The sequence below is a fragment of the Falco cherrug genome, chromosome 4 (genome assembly GCF_023634085.1).
Source record: "Falco cherrug isolate bFalChe1 chromosome 4, bFalChe1.pri, whole genome shotgun sequence".
In the NCBI taxonomy this organism is placed as follows: Eukaryota; Metazoa; Chordata; class Aves; order Falconiformes; family Falconidae; genus Falco; species Falco cherrug.
Genome location: NC_073700.1, coordinates 88,355,782 through 88,382,678, shown reverse-complemented (window position 1 = coordinate 88,382,678; position 26,897 = coordinate 88,355,782). Strand labels below are relative to the sequence as shown.

The window sequence follows — 26,897 nt, the reverse complement described above, 5'->3', positions numbered from 1 at the left end:
AGTGATTCCTATACATGTTAGCTCGACTATTAAAAGACCTGAAGGGAGCTTATGAAAATCCTGTATCAAATTGTGGTGGCTTGCTTTTTTTTTATTAGAGATTAAAATAAAATAAAATAAAATACATAAAATAAAATGGATTACTGAGGAAGAATTGTAGAGTCTCTACAAAGAGGGTGAGCAGCCTCAGACCTAACAAGCAAGGAAAGACTCAATTATGGCTTCCTCAGAGGGCAGCCACTGCTCACCTTTCAGGCCAAGAAGGAAAGCATCATCATGGCGGTAAAGAATTGTCACTTGAAGAGAGACTGGAAAATATAAGGAACCACCCTGCAATGGAAAGTATCGAAGCACTGAAAAGAAATGAAAGACAGCACCTACCTCTCTAGAAAAAAAATAATATAAGAAGTTTTTTTTGTTTTGGGCAAAATCTCATCTGTCAAGCAGATCAGTATTGCGGTCAGCCTAAGGAATGCTCAAGGACTCAGAGGGTTGGAGCTGTGAGAGGGAATTCACATGCACCAAACACGGCCTTGGAAAATTTGGGGATCCCTGCTCCGCCTGGATCCCTGCTCAGCGAGTCCTACCATCATTGCCTGATGTTTTTTGTTTGCTCCTGTATGGCTAACCTGTGTGTCAAAATAATCTGAAAAGCAGACTAAAAGGAAAACTAGATGTGCATGGCTGCATAGTGCTTTGAGTGGAACAAGTGACAGCACTAAAGCAAGGCTGGTCACATTCGTGGTGACATTCATGCCTGAGCGGTTGTTGCTTCTGACAGGGATGGGTGGTGACAGAAAAAAAACAGAAAGAGTGAGGCAGGGAGTGCTAATCAATTAGAAACAACTTTGACTAGAATACAACAGCACCAGTACTGCAGACCTTCTTGTTGGTGACAAATGATGTTGTACAGAGGTAGCCTCAACATGTGGCATATTCCAAAAGACAGAGCCTAGTACAGAGAACAGTGTTTCCACATTTCACCTTTCTCACTGATCCACGATGCTGTTTAGGTTTATTATAGCTGTTTTCTACCCAGAAGATTAAATCCTGGCCCTATGACGAACTTAAGCTATTTTAGGAATTTGTGCTCTGTTCTCCTCCTGTTGTAAACCTTCACTCAGCATTAACATGGACGTCTAAAGTGAAATCACTTTCTTAAAAAAAAAGATTCTTTTCAGAGATTTGAATTGTCTGTCAATGATTTTGCATTTCCTGCATAAATCTCACTAAGAAAATGACAGATGAAGACCTGTATCTCCTTCATACACAGCATTTTTCATTAATCTTGTACTTTAAATTGCCAGTCCTAGCCTGGGATTTGGCACACCAAATTGGGCTGTTTCTGCCAGCTGTCTTGTCCTCATTAATGAGGATTTCTGCACCATTAATGAAGACTTAGTTAATTTTGAAAAGGACACTCGATTTAGTAAAACATCCAGATTTCTTTCTCCCACAGCAATGAAGCATCACTGGAAATAAGAGAAGGAACAAACATTCATTTGACTCCAAGGCAAGTCAAAATGTGCATCCCAAGCCAATTAGGAAGTGCTCAGCACTACCTTGGCACTATTCGACAACTAGCACCATTATGCACATGACAAAGAAGAAAATATGTAAAGGCACAGAAATGGGGCGGGAGAGGGGAGACAATTGTTTCTCCCTGTTAATGGCCCAAAAGATCCTATATGGCTACTTGTTTTTTTGAACATCCAATTCTTAGTCCAGGTTAGACCTGGGGAAAAACTTTGTCTTGCAGTTACTCAAGACTTGGCTATACAAAGCCACAGTGGACTAGACCTGGTGTCGCTGGTGGTCCTGCTTTGAGGGGGTGGCAGGACTGGATGATCCCCAGAGGTCCCTTCTGACCGTTGTGTACCAAGGGGGCCAACAGCACAAGGATCGGGAGGGAAGGGTGCCTGTGGCTCCCTGAGGAGACCTGAAGCCATCCTGCTATCTTACTGCACACAAGTGTGTCTTCTAAAATAGCAGGGGAGTTTAAGGCTCAGCAGCCTCTAGCAATAGTGTGATTTCTCTTTCCTGAGAGAGGAAGTGGAAAGAAGTAAGCAAACAGAGACTGTTGAAGCAAAAGTTTCCATCATCTGCACGCTCTATTCTGCCCCAATGCTCTCTTCAGCTTTCTCCAATTTGGGGGCTTCTCAGCACAGCTCCCTCTCCCATCCCCATCCCGCTTAGGAGAGCTGCTCCCACCCACACCCTAGCTCTGCCTTTACAGGAGTCCACAGTGCACATTCCTAAGAAATGCATTTCTTGTGCCCATCTCCAAATGAAGATGCCTGCCCCCCTCCCATTTTGAGAATCATTGTCTTTCTCATTTTACTGCTTCTTCCAAACACTTATGACTTTCTGAGAGTCCCTTTGAAATTTTCACCTTGATTTATAATCATTTCATGCAACTTCCCAAATAACGCTATCCAGTCCAATACCACGTTCTATTCCTATTGTACACAATGATTTATTTTGACATCTGTATGGGAAATGACTGTGATACATTCTCAAATTCCTTCAGCAAGTTCTAAGTCATTTATGAATCCACTCTCCCTTCATCACAAAAGCAGGATGAAATGCAGAAATATGTCTCAATGTTCCCAGCCAGCATCCTTGCTTTTCTTTCCCATCGCCTGCTGTGCAGCTAGATGACCCCTCACAACTTTCCACCAACAAACTGGATGTACTCTTGGTGCTTCTCCATGCTAAATTACAATCCTGTAAATTATCATATAAGATAAATAGAAAACAAAATAAAAATCTTATTTATAGTCAGTGCAGACTATTTTATCAAAGGAAATAGTTGTTGCCATTTTTTTCTGAGAGACAGGAGAAACATCCAGAGGAACTTCAGCGTTGCCTCAAAGCTGCTGGCTCTCGTGTTTCTCTTGTTCTTTGGATCTCGTTGCTCCTTGCCCTCTCATGCTACTGTATATGCACATCTAGTGGAATTCATTTTGGGAATAAAGTTACAGTCTGGACCTGCTAAAGGGCCATGCAGAAAAATTTACTGCTTTGCATGTCTTTCAATCCCATCAGAAAAGGGCTGCAGTGGATGCAGCTCAGTCTCTTCAAAAATTCCACATCATTGGGCTCCTCCTGAGCTGCTGCTCACAGTCAGCATGCTGGCACTGCTGCCCTCACCCACCAAGGATCCTGCGCTCCAGAGCCTTCTCCAAATGAGACTTGGAGGTTCCCGAGCTCAGGCTGGGGAAAGCAGTAACCCTGGATGGCACTCCAGATCCCGGTCCTTCCTCACACTCCTGGGCACTGAACCACATTATTCAGGATAGGCTGCATGCCCACAGTCCACTGCTTTTTGCATTTTCATAGGGACTTTAAAAAGAAAGAAAGAAAAATGGAAGCATGTAAGAAAAAGAGGTTTGGGACCTTTGTTTCCTGGCTGATAAAATATGATTATTTTTTTTTGTTGTTATAGTAACACTCCAACAGTGATGACAAACAGGAAAAGGAGCTCACAAAAGAAAGGAGCATTTTGATCGTCTACTCTACAAGCTTTTTTACAATACAAAATATGAAATCTAACTCACCCGTTTTTGCCATCTATCACAGATTGTCTTCTGTTATTGCTATACTTAAATAGAAAGTGCCACCATATTTAAAAAAAAATTTTTTTCCTAGAGAAGATGAGCATCAGACATGCATATAAACCATTAATGAGACAAAGTCAGCTCATCCATATAATTTTGAGATTCAGCTTCTACTTAGTCAGCAGGGACTCCAAAGTACATCCTAAATATTACCACCTGCTACCTAATTATACCTTGATAAGTTCACTCTTGAATAATTTTAAAAGCTATTGCTTAGTGGGTTTATGGTCTCTGTCATCCCTATATTACATTGCACAGCCATTTTAATTCCCTGCAAGGAAAACAGAAAAGTGAGAGAGCAAAGAAGCCTAGTGAAATGCGTGCAAGAACAGAAGATCTCGTTAGTGAATTATTTCAAATTAAACTATGCTATGCCCTTTCTTCCAACTAAGCACACAAAACCCCCCTGCTGTTAGAAGTGGTGGTTTCTTAAAAGCCACAAGGTGGCAATGTTTCAGAACGTTCCTGAGATATCTTGAAAAACTATATTTACCAGTAAGTCATTATTACAATCATAAACATAAAAGACTGTCCATAAAGTTGCCACCTAATGCACAGATTTGGAGGATGGCTAACATACATCCTGGTATGGTAGATGGTTGATGGTAGATGATCAATATACTACGGATGAACTGGATGCGTAGACGTGCACCATTTGACATCTTTCTATGGTTAACTGATTATTTTTATTTAAATAAAGGAAAGGCAGGATATGTCATCAGCATAGTGTTTAATGAGGCATTGGATTCCACATGGAACGTTATTAGTTACAATGGAGAAGGTAAGACGTCTGAGAGGAATTAGGGGAAGGTGAAGTCTTGGCTAAAACAGAGGGAACAACGGGAAGCATGGAGCGCAGAAGCATCGGGCTGGGGGGTGGGTGTAAAGACACCATAAAACTGCTCGAAGGTACAAAGTTCACAGGACAGCATACAAGAAGTGATAAGGATGACAAAAACTCAGCAGTACATTGTGCCTTTCAGGTACTATCCATGAGACGAAATGAGTGGGAAACCTCTGCGTGTAAAAAAGCTTGATACCCACTGACAACTGAATGACTGTGGAGTATTCGCATGATGCTACCCTAAAAAGGCAGCTGCAATTCCAGAATGGACTGAAAGATTGCTAGTAGGATAACTGGAGATAGGCTCCACAAATCTTGTTGAAACGGGAACAAAAGCAGAGAAAAGCAATGCGGATGAACAAGGAAACTAGAAGTATAAAAAGCATAGTCTGTTTTCCTGGTTGCCCTCATATGTACCAAATCAGAATGCTTTAGAAATATATCAGTAAGGATTAATCTTCAGAAAGGCAAGCTAGCAGCATTGGCACCAGATATAAACTAGCAATGAATAAATGACTGCAGCATCAACCTACCATTATTTATTATTTATTATTTATTTTTATGCCATATCCTTAGTATTAAGTCTCTTTGAAACCTAACTGGCAACATTGAAGGTATCCAAAAAACCATCACAGAAAACTTGACAGGGAAAAGATGATACTCATTTCAGTTAATGGAAATCTTCCTACTGGAAGTGAACTCGATCAAGAAGAAACTGAATTCACACAACCCAAGAGTGCCTTTATACTTAAGGCATCTTTATTCGCCTCACCATAGTGCAGGCAAGTAGCCATACTGATACAATCAGACCATTCTCTAGAGCAGGTAACTTTAAGCCCTCCTTATGCTTAGCAGGGAGGAAGGAACAGGCTTCTGCGGTACATTGCTACAGACAGGTATTTTGTGACTCCAGCAGTGATTGCATCTTCAAAGTGACCCCTTCAAACTAAGTGTGGAACACTGCATTGTTTGTCCCTTCAGCAAAGGCAGAAACAGGTACAGGAAAACAAGGTAAGGCAGGGAAAAATACAAAGCAGTGGCAAAACTTTTTGCCTTTCTGCAGTGAACATGGGGAAGAAAAAGAAAGGTCTGAAACTTTCCCTAGGTGCAGCCACCAGTGACCAAATAAGCAGCAATTATGGAATTGTATCCTTAAAACACACATTTCAAACATACTCTAACTCAGTGCTCTTCCTTTGAGGAACTGGAGTTAGGAGGTAAAGCATTAGTCTCAACACAAACTGCTTGTTTTAGTCTTGGTCACCGTTCTGTTCAAAAGCTGCGTGGGTCAGACATGCTACCAACCACAGAAACATCCAGAGAAGGTTAGAGGGTATGGGAAGACAGTAATACGGTATACTTGAAACTATCTGCTACGAAAACAAACAAAAAAATGTCAAGTGGTAGTTTTCAAAGCTTATCTTATATATTAAACATTAGTTTAGTCCTTGTTTCGATCTATCACACTCCAGTAGAATTTTAATAAGTGAGTTCTTGAGGACACATCAATGAAGATGAAATTTTTTTTGGCACACAACAGCCACTGAACATACCGTTCTAACTCTTCCCATGTGGAAAGAAAACATTTTGCCCATTCTTCTGCAAAGTCAGGAAGGTCAGGTTTCATCTTTCAGTGAAGTGATCCCCTGTGATCATTTTTTTTTTAGTGAAATGATCAGTAGTACTGACAGCGTGCATATGTGTTGAGTATCCATTTGTTAAATTTGTTATATTGAACAAATATAAATTTGTTAAAAACAAAAAGACACGCTTAAAACACAAATTCAAAAAAATTAATTTCTTTTTAAAAGGCTTTTCTGATTCCATTAAAGAGGGGCCTTAGAAATGAATAGGAGTACCTGTCACCTGCCAGTGCTGTGACCTAAGGGAACACAGAAGGGCTAACTCAGTGCCCAGGCAGCCTGCAGCCCGGGCACAGGGGAGCTCTGGTTTGCTGGAGGCTGAAGTGCCGCACAGCGCAATGCCTTCCACTGCCAACAGGGCTAGGACAACAACCCTGTCACTGTCTCTCCCTTCTTGCCTTCTGAAGATGCTAGGAGGATGGCACTGCAAGCAGCATCAGCTTTGCCGGCGCTACCCCCTTGCAGGCTAAGTGGAAGAGCAGGCAGAGCCCCACCGACGTACCCCTCCTGCACCGAGTTTCCTTTGCTGTTACAGGTTCACCTCTTCCAGCCCACACACACATCTGGTTTGTTCCAGCAATGGAACGCTGAATACCTGGACCAGGCATGTAGATATTCCTCAGGAAGTGACAGTCACAGAGCTCAACCTTCAGCAAGGCAGGGGCACCCCCTCTTCTGCCCTCACTAATCCTCCAGCCCCCAGCTAGTGGGATTTTCCCACAGAACGTGCTGGAGAAGGCACTGGCACTGTGGCCCTCTCTGCTTTTCCTCCACCCCACAACATACGACATCCTCCTTCACCACACTCCTTCTCCAAAATCACGATAGCTCCACCAGCAGCACACTGGTACGTGGCAAACCTGCTGCGGCGTGGGGCCAGCGCCGGGGAGCAGGGGAGGAAGGCTGCAGGCACTGCCTGTCCCCTGTCCTCACTGCTGGGGCACACAACGTCTGTGCCCGAGGGCCCAGGATGGGGGAACAACCGGAGGAACATTAAGGACACGATGCCACACCAGCACTTCACAGCATAGCTGTCGCCAGATACAGCACCCGCTGAGAGCTGTGGTAGCCACTCAGTATCAGCACGTGCCCTTTCTTATTACAGATTTTTGCCAGCGGTAGAACAAGCAGGAACTCTTCAGTGAAGATAAACTTTTTGATTGCCAGTGATAGAAACTGAGCTTAGGAGTGGGTGTAAGCTGACTGAGGATTTAAAAAAACCCAGGAACCTGAAGTCAAAAGCAATAATTTTAGAAGCTAAGTAAGCCATATGAATTGGTAAGCAGTTAGCATTTCCTTTTTCACAAACCACAGATGTCTTCAGTTTAGCAATATGAAAGCAAATCACAGTGCAAGCCAGCAAAATGGAATAGATGCCAAAATCTCCAGAGACTAAGATACAATACTTTGCTTTGAAAAGTCTAGAATTTTTCTGATCTTGGTTAGAAAAACCTAAAAGGTTTTGTCCTTTGCTACTTGTCCTCATTTTGTCTTCACAGAGCAGGGAAGTGAGACTAACCCAACAGCAGAAAATCTCAGTGCCTTCCAAAGAGGAAAACACAAGGACCGACCACAAACATGCTAAGGAAGCAATGATTCTATTCACTCACTTAAAATAACAAGTGTGACTCAGATTTAGTTTGTTACTACATTGTCAAACTGGGAAATTCCTAATCAAATGTGCCTGAAAGGAAGCTAAACTCCAAATTAAATCAGTTTCTATTTCAGAGGTAACGGAGAACAGAAACCTTGGAAAGAATTTAAATTACGTGACAGACAGAAGTTCACTCTAGAATGGCAAACGTGAAAAAAAAATAATCCTAGAATTATATTTTTTAATCAGTTAATGGGATGTGGTCTAGCTCTTTACCTTCACAGAAGTTTGACCAAAAGGAACAGGCAAAATATCTATGAGAGTACATGTATGCAAATAGCATATACTGTCACACACTGGAATGAAACCAAGGTGTCCAGCTCAGTATCCTGATCATTGAGATAATCTGTGCTTAAGCAGGAGCGTAGCAACTCAGGAACCATTTGGCACACTGCAGGTGTGGCTGTGGCTGGACCACTTGCTGTCATGTGAAGCATCTGTGTGGCAGAGCTGCTGGTTGAGGGTGGAACCACCTTGAGTTTTAAGAGCGGCACAGCAAAAGTTGCGTCAAGCTCGTGTTAAAGCATTAACTAGCTTTTTGTTATAATTAAGACACTTCTAGAAGTGAAAACAATTCTACGGACAACAATAAAAATACACGTTAAGGGAACTTTCCTAATGACATCTTAAAGCTCCCTATGAATTCCTTCTGCTGAGGGAAGAAAGACCATCAAGGAATCACTCCCGAGGTTGCATTGTTTTATCCTGTGGCATCCTACTAAAATACATAATAACATTTCACAAGTGTCCACACAGCACTGATGTCGTGGATATTGCTCTAAATTTAAAAATCAGACATAAGAAATTACTTTTGAAGTGTCTGTCTTACTATTTAACTTAAGGATTTGAGGCACTATAGCCAGTGTTCTTCCTACCTATGATAATTTGCCTTAGCCACTGTTATCCACAATATTAGCTATTGAAAACTGTATGGTAGTGTATTTTTAATCACCTAGTGACAGGCCTGTGTGCTCTTATTCTGCCTCCTCCTCATTCTCTCTAATGGAACGTAGATGGAGCAAGTAGAAACGATAAACCGAAAAATTCACAGGAGTCAAACAACATCAGCATATGTAACTGACAGTCGTTTGAAGCAGAAAATATTTGAAGTTTCCAAACATTTACTTTAAAACTTCTAACAGCCAAAGTATCAACAGATTTTAGAATGATATAACTACTATTTTTTAACTTACCTATTTCTTGTCTACTCTAGTCAATGTAAGCCAGCACCCATTACAACATGTAAGAGCTTAACATAGGTGGCATGATTACAAAAAACCCCAAAACCCTGCATTAAAAAGCAGCCTAAACATCCCCTGATACACTGAGTATGAGTATATACCTTATACTAAAACCCAAAGTTCATATACCCTATTGCCTTCTTTAAAAATCTGCTCACTTGCCATAGTTCATACCTTGTATGAAAAAATGAAATGGCTGATAACCAATTTGATTCACATATTTACTGTGCTCGTTTTGGCTGGGATAGAATTAATTTTCTTCATAGTAGCTAGTATGGGGCTATGTTTTGGATCTGTGCTGGGAACAGCGTTGATAACGCAGAGATGTTTTCATTACTGCTGAGGGTGCCTGCACAGAGCCGAGGGCTGTTCTGCCTCTCACCCCACCCGCAGCGAGCAGGCTGGGGGGCACAAGGGGCTGGGAGGGGCACGGCTGGGACAGCTGCCCCCAGCAGACCCATGCATAGGGTCTGTTGCATAGGACACCATGCTCAGCACAAAGCTGGGGGAAGAAGAGGGAAGGGGGGGACATTCAGAGTGATGGCGTTTGCCTTCCCAAGCCCCCGCTGGGCATGCGGGAGCCCTGCTGCCAGGAGGGGGGCTGAGCCCCTCGTGCCCATGGGAGGTGGTGGGTGAACCCCCCCTTTTGCCGTGCTGTGTGCGCGGCTCCTGCTTTACCCATTAACCTGTTTTTACCTCAACCCACGATTTTTCTAATTTTTACTCCCCTGATTCTCTCCCCCATCCCCCTGGGGGGAGTGAGTGAGTGGCTGTGTGGGGCTTTCTTGCCAGCTGGGGTTAAACTACGACACTTGCTAACATCAGGAAGCTTTCAGGGGATGAAATGAAGTTAAACCAAATTGTTACAGAGCTGATCTGGCCTCCTGTTTTAAATGTGTCTTTAAAAAGACTTCTATAGATTTTCCTATGATTTAATTTTGCAAATTAAAGGCATGTGGGTAGAGTAATGCAATTATAATGCAATTAAAATGCAGGTACTTTGTACGATTTACAACTGTGTGGGTTTTTTGTGCATTACTGAGTTTCTGCGCTCTGACATTTCAGGTCCAGTTGCAAGGCACCTCTCTTTAATCACACAGCTGAGCTTATGTGTCCCCCTGGTAACCACTCCCAGGGAAAAAACGCGTCTTCAGCAAGGTGTCCAGGATAGAAGGGATGAACTACCCTTGCATGTGTCTACTAAGGATTACTGCCTATAAATTAAAAGGTTAGATTACAAGCCTCACTTTCACTTAGCCAGAGTTAGGTAAGAAGAACCCCAACAGCATGCCAAACAACACAGGTTCTAGCACTAACCACTTTCACATGAGAGGCTTATTCTGCATAGAGAGAGGTGCAACAGAGCTGTAAAATCAGAACACATGTATTTGTTTGCTATACCCTGCCTTGCAAGGGATAACAAGTGGTTCCTAATGGTTTCAGGTGGAAGCTGAAGCCTTCCACCTGGAGCTCTGCAATTAACTTGAGTACCCTCAGATTTATTATCTGCTGTATGAAGGATAAACACTTGCATGACTATTGTATGACTGGGGTCTAACAGATGCTAGTAGCTGGAAAGTGTCTGGGCAATTATTGCTGTGTGGGAGGGAGAAACTTGCCTCTGCAACTGAACAAGGTGGAAGATCGACCAGTGGTGCTGTGCAGCTGCATAAAGGGAGTCAACAGGTCAGCTCAGCTCTGTGTAAGGATCTAAGCAGCCAAAGGTGGCAAACGAAGCAAAGAGCAGGTCTAGCTCCCATCTGTGCTGCTGCTGCTGCTATCTGGGTAAGAGGCACTGCTGGCCAGCCTGCATGGGTGGGCGTGAAGCCCAGCAGTTCAAACCTAGAGCCTGCAATGCTCCAAATTTTCCCTTCTCCCTGACCCTAGAAAAGAAAAAACCAGCTATTTGAAGGTGGACTTTCCTGTGTAAGGTTGTGATTTGATGACACAATACATTCAATTTTAAGCCTCCTTGTAAGACAGAATATAGTACTAATATGGTGCAGGTTCACCCTGTCAGCTAAAATTAGTTAGTTCACCTATGTTTTACAAAGATTGTATCAGCTAGTTTTTTGGGGGGATCAGGTTATCAACGCTCGTGCTGCAAGATGTGTAAAATCAGGATCAACTCCCTGTTGCACACTAGATAATTTGACAAGAACATGTTTTTTCTGCCTACACATGATCCAGATGAAATTTTTGCTGCAGGGCAATTTGCTGATGCACAGAGCCAGCGTGAATGATTATGGAAACACGGCCTGTGTTTTAATGATAGAGTTCATGTTTTCTTCGGCATTGCAATGAGAAAAGATGCAAGATCCTGAGAATAAAAAGTATGGGAAACATGAAGAGAACCTGATTATGCATTGATAAGCATGCTGTTAGGCACCCTAGAAATTACTTCTGCCTGAGGCTGTGCAAATAACTAATTCTTCAGTTTGGCTGCTGAACTGGAAGAAAAAAAAAAACAACCCAAATGAAAGTCCAACATGGTCTGCTTTATTCAAATTCTTTTTTTTCCCTTTTTTCATAAATGCTTGAAATCAAACATAATGGAATAAAACCATCGGAAAGTTGCTGCGGGTGTCATCCTTTTACCCAAAGGTACAGGAGGTAGTACACATATCCAAAACGTGTAATATCTAGACTGAATTGTTTTGAAGGGGGATCTTCAACTCAGCAGAGAATAGGAACCCAAAACATCCTAAGCAGCAGTTCAAAGTATTCTGCACTGAGACTCGTGGTATCTTTTGCTGACAAAAGTTCATTTTCCATAGATAGTTATTAATCAAATCTCAGCCATGTCCCAACTACTATATATGCAATGTTAAGGATACTGCCCTAAAATGCAGCAGACACTTGGAAGGCATACACATATACATGCAGACATTTATATGCACAATTCAGCATTGCATAAAGAGAATTTCACTAGTTTCAAACACTCTGGTGAAGAGGTACAGTAGCACAGGATGGAGCAACACCAAGGTGCTTGTTTGTCTCCCAGAACCAGCAGCAGTGCAGCAGCATGGTGTTGTACCAGCAAAGGGAACAACCCTACCTCTCAGCAAAACCGATCAGGCTACCTGGAGTGCCATGCTTCTGGCACCGAATCTAGCCACAGAGCTGGCTGTCTCAGCCCGGTGCCTCCCAGTTCCCTGTCGTTTTTAGTGCCTCCTTCAGCTTCTCACGTTAAAGCATGTAATAAACTTCATGCATTGTAGTGGAGTACACGACTATTTCATGAAAGACGGGTGCCACCCCTAAATATATCCTTCAAAACCAGTGGTTTGAGTGACAGACTAAATATGAATTCACAAATAGGTTCTAAGATAGCCAATACACCATTCTGGACTTTGCCGTTCTCCAGTTGTTCTCCCACCATCACATTCTAATTGTGAGCATGTACAAAAGTCACGTTTAGGAGGGAAGGAAAAACCTAAACAAGCTGCTTGAAAGATTGTCTTTGTTTTGTAAATATATTTGCAGGTACTTATGCAATTAAAGACCAGTGATGATATCTAAGCTGGTTTTGTGGGCTTTAGAGGTTTGCATGAAGTCAAACATTCTTCCAGCCTTCCTCATATGAAAACAGCAAGCAATTTTCACATCAGCCTGTGCTGCAGCAAGTGCATTTCACTGATGGAAACTATATGCTTTATCTCCAAACCCAATGCATGAATACGCATTAAAATATTCTTATTGTTGGCAGGGCCGGGGGAAACGTAAGTAAGATTTGTTACAAAGTCAGCAAGATTGGGGTAGGAAACAGCTTCCATCAGGAGAATCAACAAGCTGCAATTCTTCAGCTTGGAAAGAGATGAACAGGGTTATGAGATGTGTCTACAGCACTGAGAGTAGCATAGAAAAGGTTACTGTAGAATGATTACTCATAATTTATCACAGAAATAAGAGCTGGAGGGAACCCAATCAAGTCATCAGACAACAAGTCTATGACAAATAAAAGGAAGCTCTGTTTCACAGAGTGTGCAATTAGAGTGAAATTCCCCATCACAAAACTATGAGGACAAAACTATACACACACTGGAAGAGAGACTCAGAAAATGGGTGGCTATAAACACAGGGGTCCGGTTGCACTTCAGATTTAGACAGGCTCGGAGTCAGAATGCTACTGCTTCCTTGAGCACCACTTCAGGAGCCACCACATGGAGAATTGATATCTGGAGAGCCACAGCTTCCTTACTGGTTTCCCCTCTGCATCAGATGGCGAGCAGCCTCCAGCAGCAGCAGATTGCTACTTTCTCTACACTGAACGGATCCCCCATTCCCCATCCTCCCTGCTTGCTCCTTTCTGGCTTGCTTGGGAAGGGGTGAAGCTGCCTGGAGGCTGCTCTCAGGATGGGTAGGGACAGCTACCGCTGGGAGCCCTCCAGGGAGCAGGGTGACAACGCCTTGCTTGTTGCATGGGCAAAGGATGATCTGAACAAGCGCAGCTCCAGGGAACAGGACCCACCACCTCACAATATTTATTCTCGCTCTGCAGAGGATGGTCTTACTGCTGAGATTCGTAGACAACAAGGGAAGCAGCTTATCCCAAGTGAATGATTGTAACTATTTGCTCATGGTCTAAAACTTGGGTTTTGGTGTAACCCTGGGATTGCAGGCTAACATTCAGCCACATAACGAACGATGCAACCGTCGAGGCCAGTTATTTGTTGTAACCACAGAGAACAGAGAGTAGGATGAACATTAAACTGACTTTCAAAATAAACAGAGTCCGTCTGCTCCCTTACTCCCCAGCAACACTCCTAAAGCCTGCCTGCAGATTCCTCCATGACGACTCCAAAAATGCTACAACATGAGATCTTTGCCTTTGCTCATAAAAATAGATTTATCAAAATTATCAGGTGAGACCGTTACTACAAATGCATCCCATATGAGGAGATTCACTTGTAAGTAGGGCACAGAGGAAGAAATCTCACTTACAGTTGCAGCTGTGGCATCTGTCTCACACAGTCAACACTTTAACTCCAGAAGGCTGTGTATGTTCAAAAGCCAAGAGTATGTTCTTTCCTTTCCCGCTAGAGACTTGCACAGAAATATCAGGGAAAGGTTTTAGCATTTTGGATTACAGTTCTCAATGTGAAAGGGCTATAGTATTTAGGTTAGAGCGTTCAAATGAAACAAGAAAGTCTGAAGAAAAAATTCCATTCTTTTTAACATGTAATGTTGGTACTTCAGGGAACAAAAGGAATGATCACAAAAATTGAACTAGGTCAGTAACGTCTCTTTTCCTCTCAAACATTCTTGAGTGTTGCCAGCTGGAAACTTCGGCTAAGTTATGCCACAGCAACTGCAGAATAATTCTGTAGCTTGTAATCACATCTTAATTCTCGCCCTGGTTTTAGAAGTATACTGACGTAGTGTGAGAGCAGCCACAGCAAGGATTTTGGTGGTACTTTTGACAGGTAATTAGCATACTTAACCACTGCATTGAGTTTTGTACTGTGTTGCATAAAGTTAATTTCACATGTGCAGGAGAAAAGTGTATTCTCTTCACTGACCTCTATACTGCACTGGAAAAACATGTGCAGGATTCTCTAGGTATACTGTCAACCATAATGGTACCTATGTGTGATGGTTTGGGTTTCTTGGGTTTAGACATGCATGGATAAATTATAAAATAAGACAGATTGCTAACGTGTTAACAAGAGAAACACAAAAAAATCTATATTATTTTCATACTGGATCCCAGAAGTGGGTTTTCAAAGGCACAAATGGCAGGGTTGCCTAGATCCCACAAAAATTCACTCATGGCACAATTATGCCTTTGAAAATTTGCAGCTTTGGATTGCAAAAGACCAGAATCAAACCTAACGGCCTTGATCCTAATACCATTTTTACACAGCCAGCAAAGATACACAGTCATTCAAAGAAGATGCCTACTTACTCCAGAGTACATTCAGGTCACGAAAATGCATTCACTGAATTCGTAACAGAAAGTGCTTAAGGACCCACATTATTTCACGCATAGGAATAGACTTGCTAGAGAAACTGCAAAGGAAGGTGAGTAAAAGTGTGTGAGGTACACAAGCTTTGAGGACACCAACATCTTGTATAGCAAGGTTTGAGAACCACTGAAGTCCTTTATTGACGTAAGTTACCATCATTCCACAGCAGTCAATGGAGTTACACCTATGTATTCCAGTGTGGCCGTCTTTTACCACCTAGACAGAAAGTAAAATGTAGTCCAAACCTTACGTATGAACACATCTTGGAAGGTTTAGGATTCAGACCTGTAAGTAACAACAGCAAGCTCCACAATATAGCAAGTTTTCTCATTGTTTCCAAATCTGTTTGGAAGATTGATTGATTGAAGATTGATTGATAAAACTGTGTGAAATACACCATCAAACTACTAAGGTGGCTTTTGAGAAAAAGAATAGATCACAGTTATACCACAGTTATTCATGTGTGTCAGTGCAGTCCCCTGCCCCCAAAATGTTGACTTTTGTTTATGAGTGTCATGAATGCAAACAAGTTACAACACACAGCCAGAAGTATTTACAGCGTATCTAACACCCACCCAAAAACATCCATGCAGAACACCCCCAGGATCCTAGATTGCAATAGCATGTTAGCTTTGCCTTAGCCCTAACATACATCCTCTCTGGTGCTCGAGCTGTCAGCAGCCGTGGGGCCAGCCTGCACCTTCTGTGCGCGGCAGATGAAGAGTGTGCATGCACTGGGGAGGAAGAGCTGCAGCAAGTGGGGCAGGCAGCACCCTCCCTTCGCAATGGAAATGCACACGTGCCTTGTCGCACTCTGGGCAGCAATGCCCTGACTTGTGGTTCACGTAACTACAGCCATCTTAGAAGAAAGAGAGAAAAAGTAGTAAGGCTTAGAAACTGACCTGTTTTTCATTTTCATCCTCCAGCCTCAGCCTGTCCTCAATGCAGTTCCTCGCCTGAAGGAATGCCTTCCTCTGAGCCCTTTCTGTCAAAATCCTCACAAAGACCCCATACAAATTTACACTGACAAAAAGGATTGCATTGGCCACAAGCTGTAAGAAAGAAAGAAAAATAAATGAATATTTTAAAATACAGATTTTTATGTTACATTTCTACTCAGCAAAATTACAAAAAAAAAAAAAAATGAAGAAAAAAAAAAGGAAAAGCACAGTCTTTAAAAATTCTGCCTCGTTAGTCAAGCAGGGAAATCATTATAGCAGCTACCACACATCCGGGCTAGTAACACTGCATAATACAGAACTCCGCACCTATGAAAGTTAATTTCTCTTACAATGATCTGTAGCTTATCAATTTCATTCAGCATCGGTTCCTCCATCAGCCCATTGACAGATCTGTCCATCTAATAAGGAAAGCAGTATCTTCAGCATTTGTTCTGTTACAAGATGCCCAGAAGACCAACATTATTCTCCTAGGCCTTCATAAAGCAGGGATATTGTCCCTTTTTTAATAGTGGAGAAGCAAGGCACTGCCAAAATCTACTAAAACAAACGTGTGCCTGGGTGCCCCCAGCTTTTATATTGTGCAGATTACAACTGGAAAATTTGCTTCTCTTCCCATATCTATAATGTGATATACCATATTTTTCTGAGAAATCATCCAAAATATCATTGATGCTGTCCTGCAGCAGACCTCTCAGAAGGTGCTGAGTGCCTTCAAGTGATGGCCCTTGGCATAAACCAAGCCCCTCTGCAATGCTACAAGCAGAAGCAATGAATTAGTTTGGAATTACTTCTGTGAACAGTGCTTCGGTGAAGGACACATAAATGACCCAACTGCCCTTCTGGGTTTTTTTTAATGATTTTTCAATATGTAATAAAGATAGTTAACTAACACAATAACTCAAGAGGGGTTTGCACACAACCCCTCTATCTAAGATAATCCTGTCCAAGTTTCTTGCCACATCTCTGATGTGTGAAACGTCTTCAGGTAGTAAATTTCACAGTGCAATGCAGTGTTTGTTTAGAAAGGAGGTAATAAGGCCTGTTTACCCAATATCTTTTCGGTCTTAATCTCCTTATTTACTCTAATTACTACCACAGCACCCACCATGATATGGATTCGCGGGACTCAGAAATCCTAAAATTTCAGAAATCAGCTGGCACATAAATTGGCCAAGCTGGTAATAATAAGGGCAAAGACAGACACTACAGCAAGTAACAATTCCTATTAAATTCCTATGCACATAAAATAGTTTATAAAGACCATATAGCTGACATTTATTTCTTAATTCAAGGTATATGTTTCAAGGTAGTACATCTCTACTGTTGCATGATCTGCCACTGTAAATTGGAGACCACTGCCCTTGTTTGCACTGCATGGTGACTCCAGCTGTGCCAACAACACAATCAAATCTTAAGAAACATAAAACCATTGACATTGTTGTAGAGACTCCTTGCTGACTAATGGGACTAGGGTTAAGGGCTTGAATTCAGCCAATATGGTAAGCAGAGATCCAAAATGACATCCAGAAACTCCCTGCTGATTTTGGAGAGCCTTGGGAAATGTTTCACCCTACAAAAACAAGAAGGAAGTTTCTGGTATGTGTAACTCATGGCAGGGTACATCTCCACCTCCTACATCTCAGTACAGTGGGGAGAACTGCAAAATTAATTCTAGGTGGGCACTCCAGAGCTTCATGGATCCACAAGTCCTCTAACTTTTACCTTCGTACCTGGTGGTTATAAGTTATCAGGACATCAACGACTTCCCTACAGTCTCACCTGCACAAAATCAAGATACTCTGTGACAGTAAGGGGAGCTGTGCCTAGCACTAGTGTTTTATTTCTCCTCAGATACCCAAAAAGGAAACAGTTATCTCACAAGAGCTACCACTAGTGATAAATGGTGTTACGGCTTCCTCCTTAGAACTGCAAAACGTTGCGTCAGGTGTCATCACAGATGCATTTCAACGTAAGAATCTTATACACCAGTTACTTACACGTCACTTCTCAGAGATAATATAGCTGGTAAAACTCTGAAGATGAAAAGCAGTACACAAGCATATTATTTCATGATACAGGCTGAGCCTAAACAGTCTGCAATTCCTATCCTGCTTTATTTTGCTTTGTCACAGAGAACTGTTTGAGGTATATGAATTTTCAGCACAAGTCAAAGCCTACTGAAATGAAATTACTGTAGAAATGCCAGTAGAATCTGACTTTCAGAGACATGAATGTGGCCGCACTCACCTTATCCCTGCATTTTATCATGCTGAAGTATAGTGACAACAGTGTATTTTAAAGGTAATTCTTAGAAGCGCAATGGAATAAAAATAGAAAGGATTTGTAAAAGCTGTACTCAAAGGCAGAGAGAGAGTCCACAGAATAAACAGTCAAGACAGTTATGGGCAGTGCAACTGCTTGACCCTGTCCATATACAGAACAGCTGTTAATAACACAAGGGGGGAAATTAAACCAGCCCAAGACATAAATAATTACTTCTAGAGAGGATATATATATATATATAAAAAAAAAAAAAAAAAAAAAGAGTTAACTCAGTTTCTGGTCTTCAACTGTAAGCAGTAAAAGACCATATATTCTAACAATCTGCCAGCTGTTCTGGGACTATCATTACAATTTCCCTCAAGCAACAGTGATCACCTGGACTGGGGGTAACCAGTAGGTGGGTTCCTGCAATCATGCAGCCACTTTCAGACTCAGCAGGGTAAGTCATTTTCTGACACGCTTTGAACAGTTTAAGATGAAACAGAGGCTTAGCTGTCAGCTCTGGCCTGCAGGGAATCAGGAAAAGTGATAAAGCAAGTAAAAGATTCATAGATTTCAAAATGTGAGAAAAGAAAGTAGGGCAGGCTGTCTCCTGAGGTAAGAGTTCCTTCCCTTCACGACCCGTTTTCTGCTTAATTACTACTTTTTCTCCAACTGCAAACTGCATCCATCTCTCTCTCTAGATTTCTCAAATGCATGCCATTTCCTACTCCCTTTCATTTTAATATGTAAATATATACCTCTATATATACACACATACCTACACATATAACTTACACACATTACATGCCATAACTCCAGGAAAGACTAAGAGACTTGCTGTTAAAACTAAGGATCTTTGGAGAGGTCCTGAGGCATCCAGAACTGCTGAAATATCAAGGAATTTAAAACATTCCTCCAACATTATTCCCTATACTACTGCTTAGTAACAAGGAGTGCTCTTCAGGTTTCACCATCACCTTCTATTTACAGAACTACCAAACAACCAATTTACTTAATGCAACACAAAGTGACTCAAAGACATTTTTATGTTGCAACCTCTTTCAAACGATGCTATTCTCTCATTCCATTATGAGATTACAGATCAGCCAGAATATAAAAAGGGCATCAGGCTCATGAAAGCCCTTTTTTTTTTTTAAAAAATTTATTTATTGTTATCAGTGAATCTTGTATTGTGCATTCTGAATACCTGCTGCACATCAGCACCAACCTCCTGAGCTTTAAGCTTCTCTAGTCCTTAGCAGGGCACACTTTCTATCACTGGATGAACTCAGGCATGGTTCCTTGTGCTCGCTCTAGAGGGTGTTGCCAAAGGCAGATTTCCAGCACAGAGAGCTAGTTCTTGTCATCTGTCTTGTCTAGTTCTGTCAGTGAAGAGGCATTGGCAGCTCCAGCAGGTAGTTCCACCAGATTTCTGTCCCTCCTGTCTTTTTCTCCATTGACTCTCAAGTTAACACCCATCAAGGAGTGAGCAAATAATTCCGGAGGGAAGAAGCATGTAACATGCACCCACATACACAGGTCTTGAGAGTTCAATTCAACTTCTTTTTCTCCCCCACACAGAATTATCTCCCACTTCTTGAATGTCTCCTGCGATTGTTTGAGAGACTCTTCAAAGAGTTGCTTGAAACTTTTCTCTCTATTCCAGATAGGATTTATTCCGCACTTCTTTTTCCTTCAAAGCAAGAATCCTCATGTGTGCATTCATGCATGCACTTGCTCTCTCTCAAAAGAAAAGGTGAAAAATTCTTCTAAGTGCCATTTTTTGTCTTTTGAAAGGACTTCGCTTATTCAGCAGACCAATTTTCCTACCAGGTGAACAGCAGATATTTCAAACCTGGGTCTGGTTTTCATTGTAGAGTCAATTTCTGGGTTTCCCGCAATATTGTCTCATAGAAAAATGTGGCTGTTTCACAAAGGTGTAAATGACTTCTGGATCACCCAAGGACTTCTCTACAAAGCGGCATTCATGTGGATGGATATTGAAATACCCAACTGAAGTAGACCAAATGAGAAATATAAATTACCAGAGAAGAAATCTTCAGGAGACAGGGATTTCAAAAGTTAGCACTCCCAGGATTATAATTCAGTGGCTAATATCAATATTTGATTTATTTTCATCAACGTGAGTTCTTGTGATATCCCGTGACTTAGAAAAGAGTGGAATTATGTAGGAAATACAGCCAGGATTTCCAGGTAAAGGCTAACATTTCCAGAAAAGACAATGGACTTGTATGTCTTAACCCTCAGCTACCTGTGAAGACCAGAGGTATAGCAGGCCTGAATTCTACTTCCAGTGTTCTCTGTTAATTGAATTTTACTGCAAGTAATTTCTGTGCCTTGTAATTGTTGTTCCTGTTATGCAGAATACTTTGAGATATGGAAATGAGATGCATTATTGTAAACTAGGAATGTCTATTGTGAGGCACGCCTCTACAGAAAGAGCCATGAACAGCTTCCTAAAACGAGCCAGTGCTTCCACCATTAAAACTCTTGAAGAGCAAGGTGAGACTGGGCCATTTATGCAAACTGTTGATACCACAAACAAGACCTTTTACAAGTTTAAACAAAAATAGTTTCCCTTTTTCCTTGTACGGAAAATGTTACCATTAGAGCACAAGACTGCATAGCAGAGAATGCACAATTGCCTCTTGATTCTGACATGGTTTTGTCAAGTCTAGTAATCCACTTAACCAACTCATTTTGCAGCTTTTCGAGAACACTTAATTACTGCAGCTGCTCCCTCCGTTCACCAAAATGGCATAACACAATAGCAGAGAACTTCTCCTTAGTTCCTGACTGTCCCAAAAAGCACACCCTCCTACCCGAGAAGGCAGCAAAACAGATTTTCTCCGGATTCTATAACCTTTGAGTAAACATCCCTCTCTTATTTTTCCTAGGTTTTGTCCTGACTGGTTTACGCCATATACTAAGAAAATACTGTTCTGCTGTGCTATCATCTGTGGTTTCTGTCTTCCTTCACATCCCTCCTGAATCTACAGCATAGTCTAACGGGATTAATTATTTCATTAATAACTAATAACTAATAACTGCGACTGGTTATTTCAGTGATAATATGTTGAATGAGAGCAGATGTCCCTGTTGAGGAAAAGACAGTAGCATTGGGGTGTCTATAACCATACAAGCGAAGCCAGTTAGGATAGCTAGGATGCTATGTCCATTAACCACAGGCAGGTCTTTTGAAGTGTACAGGCACAATGTGTAATTGCAGAAATCCACTCTGTGTCTCTCCCCTTGTTTGCATACCTATTTGACCAAAGTACAACACACAATTTATAACTGCTGTTTAAAATACATGCCATAAAGTTTTTCTAAAAAATGCCCTCTGCAAAAGCAGAGTCACTGAGAGACATCGAGCTCCCCAGTGGTAAAAAAGTTCATTTGTTGCATCTTTCTCTGAAGGATATGTCCTTTCAACTTGGAAATATGCACAACTAACTTTCATGTACCAAGACTTTTAGGTTTGTTTGGTTTTTTTTTAATGTTTTGTTAGGAAGACAGAAAGAAGACTGACATGCAAGCACTTTTGTTCTTATCTGCATTTTTTAAAAATTAAAAAAAAGGCACCTGATTTTTAGGGAATAGGAAAAATACCAGACAGAGGACTTATAGATAATATGCAACAGAGCACTGATACATGAAATTTTAGAAATAAGAAATAAAGGACCGGATGGAAAATACTGCAAGCAGCATCCAGGCTGGAATACCTTCAAGCCTAGCTTCTCAATCACTTCAAACCATTCCAAGTAATGAATAACTTCATAAAAGCTGTATTTTTTTATTTTTTTTTTTTTTGGGGGGGAGGGGGAAATAGGGGTGCGGAAAAGTAAGACCTAAACACGTAGCAGTATTCTATTGGAAATGGTTGGTACAACTGCAACAGTAACGTTTGAAACTTGCCAAGTACAGCATTGGGCTTTTGCACTTCAGAAATTCAAAAAAGAAATAAGAAAATGTCCTGATTTATCTCTGTCCTAAGTCTGTTTGTATACATCGTGTCTGCATACTGATACACATTTGTGAGTTGGTTCTTGACAGTATGAGAACAACATCAATTATTTCTCTTGGTTTCATATTTGTATCTATTAAGCCCAGCTGAGGTTAGTATCATCTATCTTTCTATATATCAAACCAGACCTTACAGATAGATAGTTGGAGGTTACTTTTACATAAGCCAAACTCTATCCAAAGCCCACAGAAGTGCTGGGGGTATTCCAGACAGAAGAGAATATCTGAAGGGTATTACATGTGAAGCAAAATGTGAAGAATAATTTCCCAGTCATCCATACTAATCACTCAAGTCTAGGCACCCAAAAGGACCGGTGGATGTCCATCGTTTTTCATTATAGGAGAGGCTATGAATGTCTCTCAGATAAGATATGAGAGATATGATATCTCAGCGGTAGCTTTCTCTTGCTGCTATATTACGGTACTGCACTCCAGAGTGTGTAACAGGTTCACAGCAGAACACGTACCTTAAATGTAACAGTATGGTCTCAGTCCCTTCCACCTGTGGAAAGCTGATACAATGAGCTACCCAGAAAAAAGTCAAAATATTCTTGCTAACTTGCTTACATGTCACATTCCACAAATTTCTTTGTGCCAAGAGGCACAGGATAATATATTTCTTTCCTGATTTAGCTGTTGCATTCCTTCACGGTGCAGCATAAGTCATCATAGAAATAATAAGCCCTCAGGTCTGTGCTTGCTGGGTGGGTTGTTAGGGTTGGGGGGCTTTTGGACATTGCGATTGTTCCCAAGCATTAAGAATAGCTGCCATCTATCATGAAAGATTTGGAATATACTACCAAAGCAACTTGAAATAATTTCTGTAGAAAATGTGGCCAATATTTTTATTTATTTGTGCATGTTATTTCCTTGCTTGACTACGTGATCAGCCCCTGAAGATGTTCTACATCAACCAAAAATCTGCAGCTTTCTCCCCTTTTCCTATTAGTTAGTATAATACTGTGTTTTGCAATCAGAGCCCGCTACAGCAATCTGTTCAAAATTAGTTTGCATTTGCTGTATGCAACACGTGGTTCCTTTCAAGTACTTGATAACCCACAAGAATCCATCTGAACACCTTAATATTTTTTTTTTTAAGCAGCAGTAATTGAATACATAAAAATAAAGACTTGCGGCAATACACAATCCAAGCTTCTCTGAAACCTGTAGTGGGACTATAGTTGCTAGATGACTGGACCTTCAGATCTTAAATACAATGGTTCTTCATTTGAGTCCTGTGCATGGTCAAGAAACAGCCCATAGCGGTCCCAGCCCAGTGCCTGGCTGCTGTAGACAGAAAACATTTCTTACCTGCGTACAGCTCTTAGGCTTTGCAGGCACAAAATGAGGTCATGGCTCCAGTTCTGCAATGGGTGCCACATTTTCAGATTTCTCCTGTTAACAACACAGGAGGAAGATGCCCAGTTGGGGAGGGACAGCTTCCTTCCCAGGCTTCCAGCCACGCTCCTTTTGCAGCCCAGTGTGTGCCGCCGGCTGAGGGAACTGGCTGCGGTTTCAAGCTCTGATGGGATGGTGTGATGGTGCCCCTGAAACGTGCTCCGCAGCGTGCCTCTTAGGGACCTGCCTTACTGAAGACTGATCGCTATGAGCTGAGCTCTTGCACCTCCTGGCAGCTGGAACGCGCTTCCAGCTTTTCACTCAGGACCTCTCACTCGTCAGCTTTAGTTTAGTTGCCAAAGTGTTTTCTGTAAAAACTCAAAAGCACTCTACAAAGCTTTAACAATAAACAGTGCTGGAGCAGAGGGCTCACTCTGCCTGCCAGTGATGGGGCTGGTGACAAAGCAGGATGTGCCAGGTCCTGGTTCTGTTCTCTAGTGGCTCAGGCTTGATCTTCCCAAGTCTAGGAACTGTGCTGCTGGAGACGAAGTGCTGTCCCTAGGGCTTATGATACATGCTGCACTGACACTGTGCCATCTATTTGAAGCTGAAATGGCACTCTCCTGTGCTGTACATGGGCTGCTACAAAGGCAGCTTGAATTTGGCTCCTGGAAGGCTGGGTGCATAAAACCTGGGAAATGCAACATTCATCCTTCAAACCTCTAAGTGCCTTTTTTGAATTCAGCTTCAGTGGACTTTGTCAAGATCTGGGAGACAGCCGTGAATACAGCCAGGTTCCCAAGTCAGTGTATGTCAGTTAGGTGTCATCACAGGCGTATCACAGATGAGAAAATAAACACAACTTGAGGTCAAGTAGCTGCCCAAATATCACACTGTAAAGAACTCATTGTTAGGAAATCATGCTGAAATGCGTTACTCAAGGTCTTGCATAGCAAATTCAAGTCATTTTTGGTGACCCAAGCAGTGTCAGGTAAACATTTTTCATATCAAGCCCAGGACCTCATATTTGTTTTATGCCACTAAAAAAAGTTTGCCCTGAAAACGTCAAGAAAGATACAGAAGCATTCTAATGAGTCACCTGCAAATTAAATTGAATGACCAAACTGTGAGGCCTTGGTTCTCACTCGCTGCCGAAGCACCTGGTCCTTTTCCAGATGAATGAGGGCTGCCAGAGATGAAGAGAGGAAAAAGTGCATATGCTGAGGCTCTGGCTGGCTGTGTGCCACCAAGTGAAAACATGACTGCATCAGGACTAAACCCATCTCGGCCGGTTTCCCTTGCCACCAGAAGGATCACCTGCTAGACCTGACAAATGTCCCCTTGTATCTCTTCTCCCTATTTTTCCTCCCCATGCAGATATTTGAAGCAGCTGGTGAATGATGTCACTTCTGGTCAAATATCCTGAAAAGATGAAAGTGTTTGCCTAGAGGCAACCATGTTCTATTACACAGAGTTTACTTTTCTTCTATTGTGCTTTACAACTTGCAAGAGCTGTCTCTGCAGATAATAAGATTTTTACTCTGCAGGGTCACTTAAGCTATGGTATCTTCTGTCAGTTGCTGGCGCTTGAGAGCTTTAATACTGTCGGAGTTGCAAAGGAGCAATTTAAGCAGAAGAGAAGAATGCTAGCTATTTTCTTGTTCAGCTTTGAAGATTATTTTTGCAAAGAGAAACCAGCTATACAGTATGCAGCTAGGCAACTGATCAAAAAAGAAATTGATGGAAGAGTTTAAAAAATATTTCTGGTCACATTTTCGCTCAAGAGACTTATTAGGAAAACAAGAGGATATACCTTTAATGATTCAATTTAACAACTTAATTCATCCATCAATGATTTCTAGAGAAGATGTCGAAATTCTAAAGATTTAGGACTAAAGGACCAAACTCTACTCATTTTCAATTAGTGATCTGAAAAATCAAGTGTTAGAATCTCTATACTGTATGACTAAAAATAGTCTGGAGCATGCTAAAAAATGAAGGTATGACTCCATGGTTGAAAATTTGGGTAGTGTTCCAAACTGATTCATGCAAAGCTCCCTGCTGGATCAGGACCTTTGAAAGAACAATATGCCAATTTTTTGAGCAATAGGATGCTTTTAAAGGCGTATCACGAGAGCACATGACTAATAACTTCTTGTGTTATACGACCTTCTTGTTGCGTGTAAGTTTTCTGGTCCTGTTTTAATGTAACATAATTTGAATGAAAAAAAAAAAGATTTTGGAAAAAATTCACAATATTGTGAATGCAAGCATTTAAAAACACTGAGCTGAACTGCAGAAATAAGTCAAAGTATTAAATCACAAACCTGGAGGAGTGTAAGAGCTAACAAGACATAAATCAAGTATGTTTTTGGAAGAGTATGAATAAATGGGGGTAAAGGTAAAATGAAAAAAAAGAAAGAAGGAAAATAATGATAAAAACTGGAACTGAAACATGCATACTCTGAGCAGAATAGATGACTGAAAGCATAACAAGCAGGCTAGAATTACAGATATGATGCCAAATTTCAAGGAAATTTAGCACGATCTTGAGGACTGTCTAAATTTTTTTCTTCCCTCCACCCCTGTGTCATATTTTGTTCTGCCTCATTAGAAAGGAGTTTGTTTTGTTTTGGTTTTGTTTTTTTTTTATTAGAATGAAAGAGATTAACTGTAGGGCTTATTCTTTGAATTGTGAATGAGATACCTTCCCAGGTTGTTTTTTTATTTTTGCTCCTATACCTACCAAAATACTCAAAAACTCATCCCAACTTTCATTCAAACAATGAAGGCTCTGCTCTCCTTCCTACAGTCTGGTAGGTCTACTTCCTGCACTGGATGTCTTGTCAGTTCTGGTTGGCTTAAGGCTGTCCATCAAATTAAGAATGTGCAGTCTTAAGAGAAATGGTGCTATTTCCATGTACATGGAAAGAGATTGCAAACAGCAGAATTTTATGCTGTGGAAAAGACAAGAGTGGGATTTAACTGAGTTATTGAGAATTCTGAAAAGTACAGAGGAAAACAAAATACATCAGTAATTTCTTATTCTGCTTCAAAACAAATGAGATAGGATACAATATGCTAAGCCCCAAAGCAAGCTGTTCTCTTGTAAAAAAAAATAGTAAAAGACAATTGCAACTACTGTAATATGTCATATTATGTCATATTATATCTTTCTTAACTGTACACAAGTCCCCTCTTAAGGGTTTGCTGACTGCACTCTCTTTCTCACAAGGAAATGAAGAAATAACAAGTGTGGAATAGGACACGTACTCTTCAATGCTGCTGTATTTTTCCTTTCTTCTGGCGCAGGC

The 26,897-nt window shown here is 41.4% G+C and overlaps 1 protein-coding gene across 3 annotated transcripts in view; it reads right to left on the bottom strand.

Moving 5' to 3' along the window:
- The window catches only part of ADCY1 (adenylate cyclase 1), a 154,275-nt gene that overhangs the window by 98,026 nt on the left and 29,352 nt on the right, over positions 1-26,897 (bottom strand). For all 3 annotated transcript variants that reach the window (XR_008732038.1, XM_055709109.1, XM_055709110.1), the window contains exon 2: positions 15,874-16,023. Coding sequence is in view for 2 of the 3 variants with exons in the window: in XM_055709109.1 (XP_055565084.1) it covers positions 15,874-16,023 (150 nt within the window). In the remaining variant the exon portion in view is untranslated. The remainder of the gene's footprint in view (positions 1-15,873; positions 16,024-26,897) is intronic.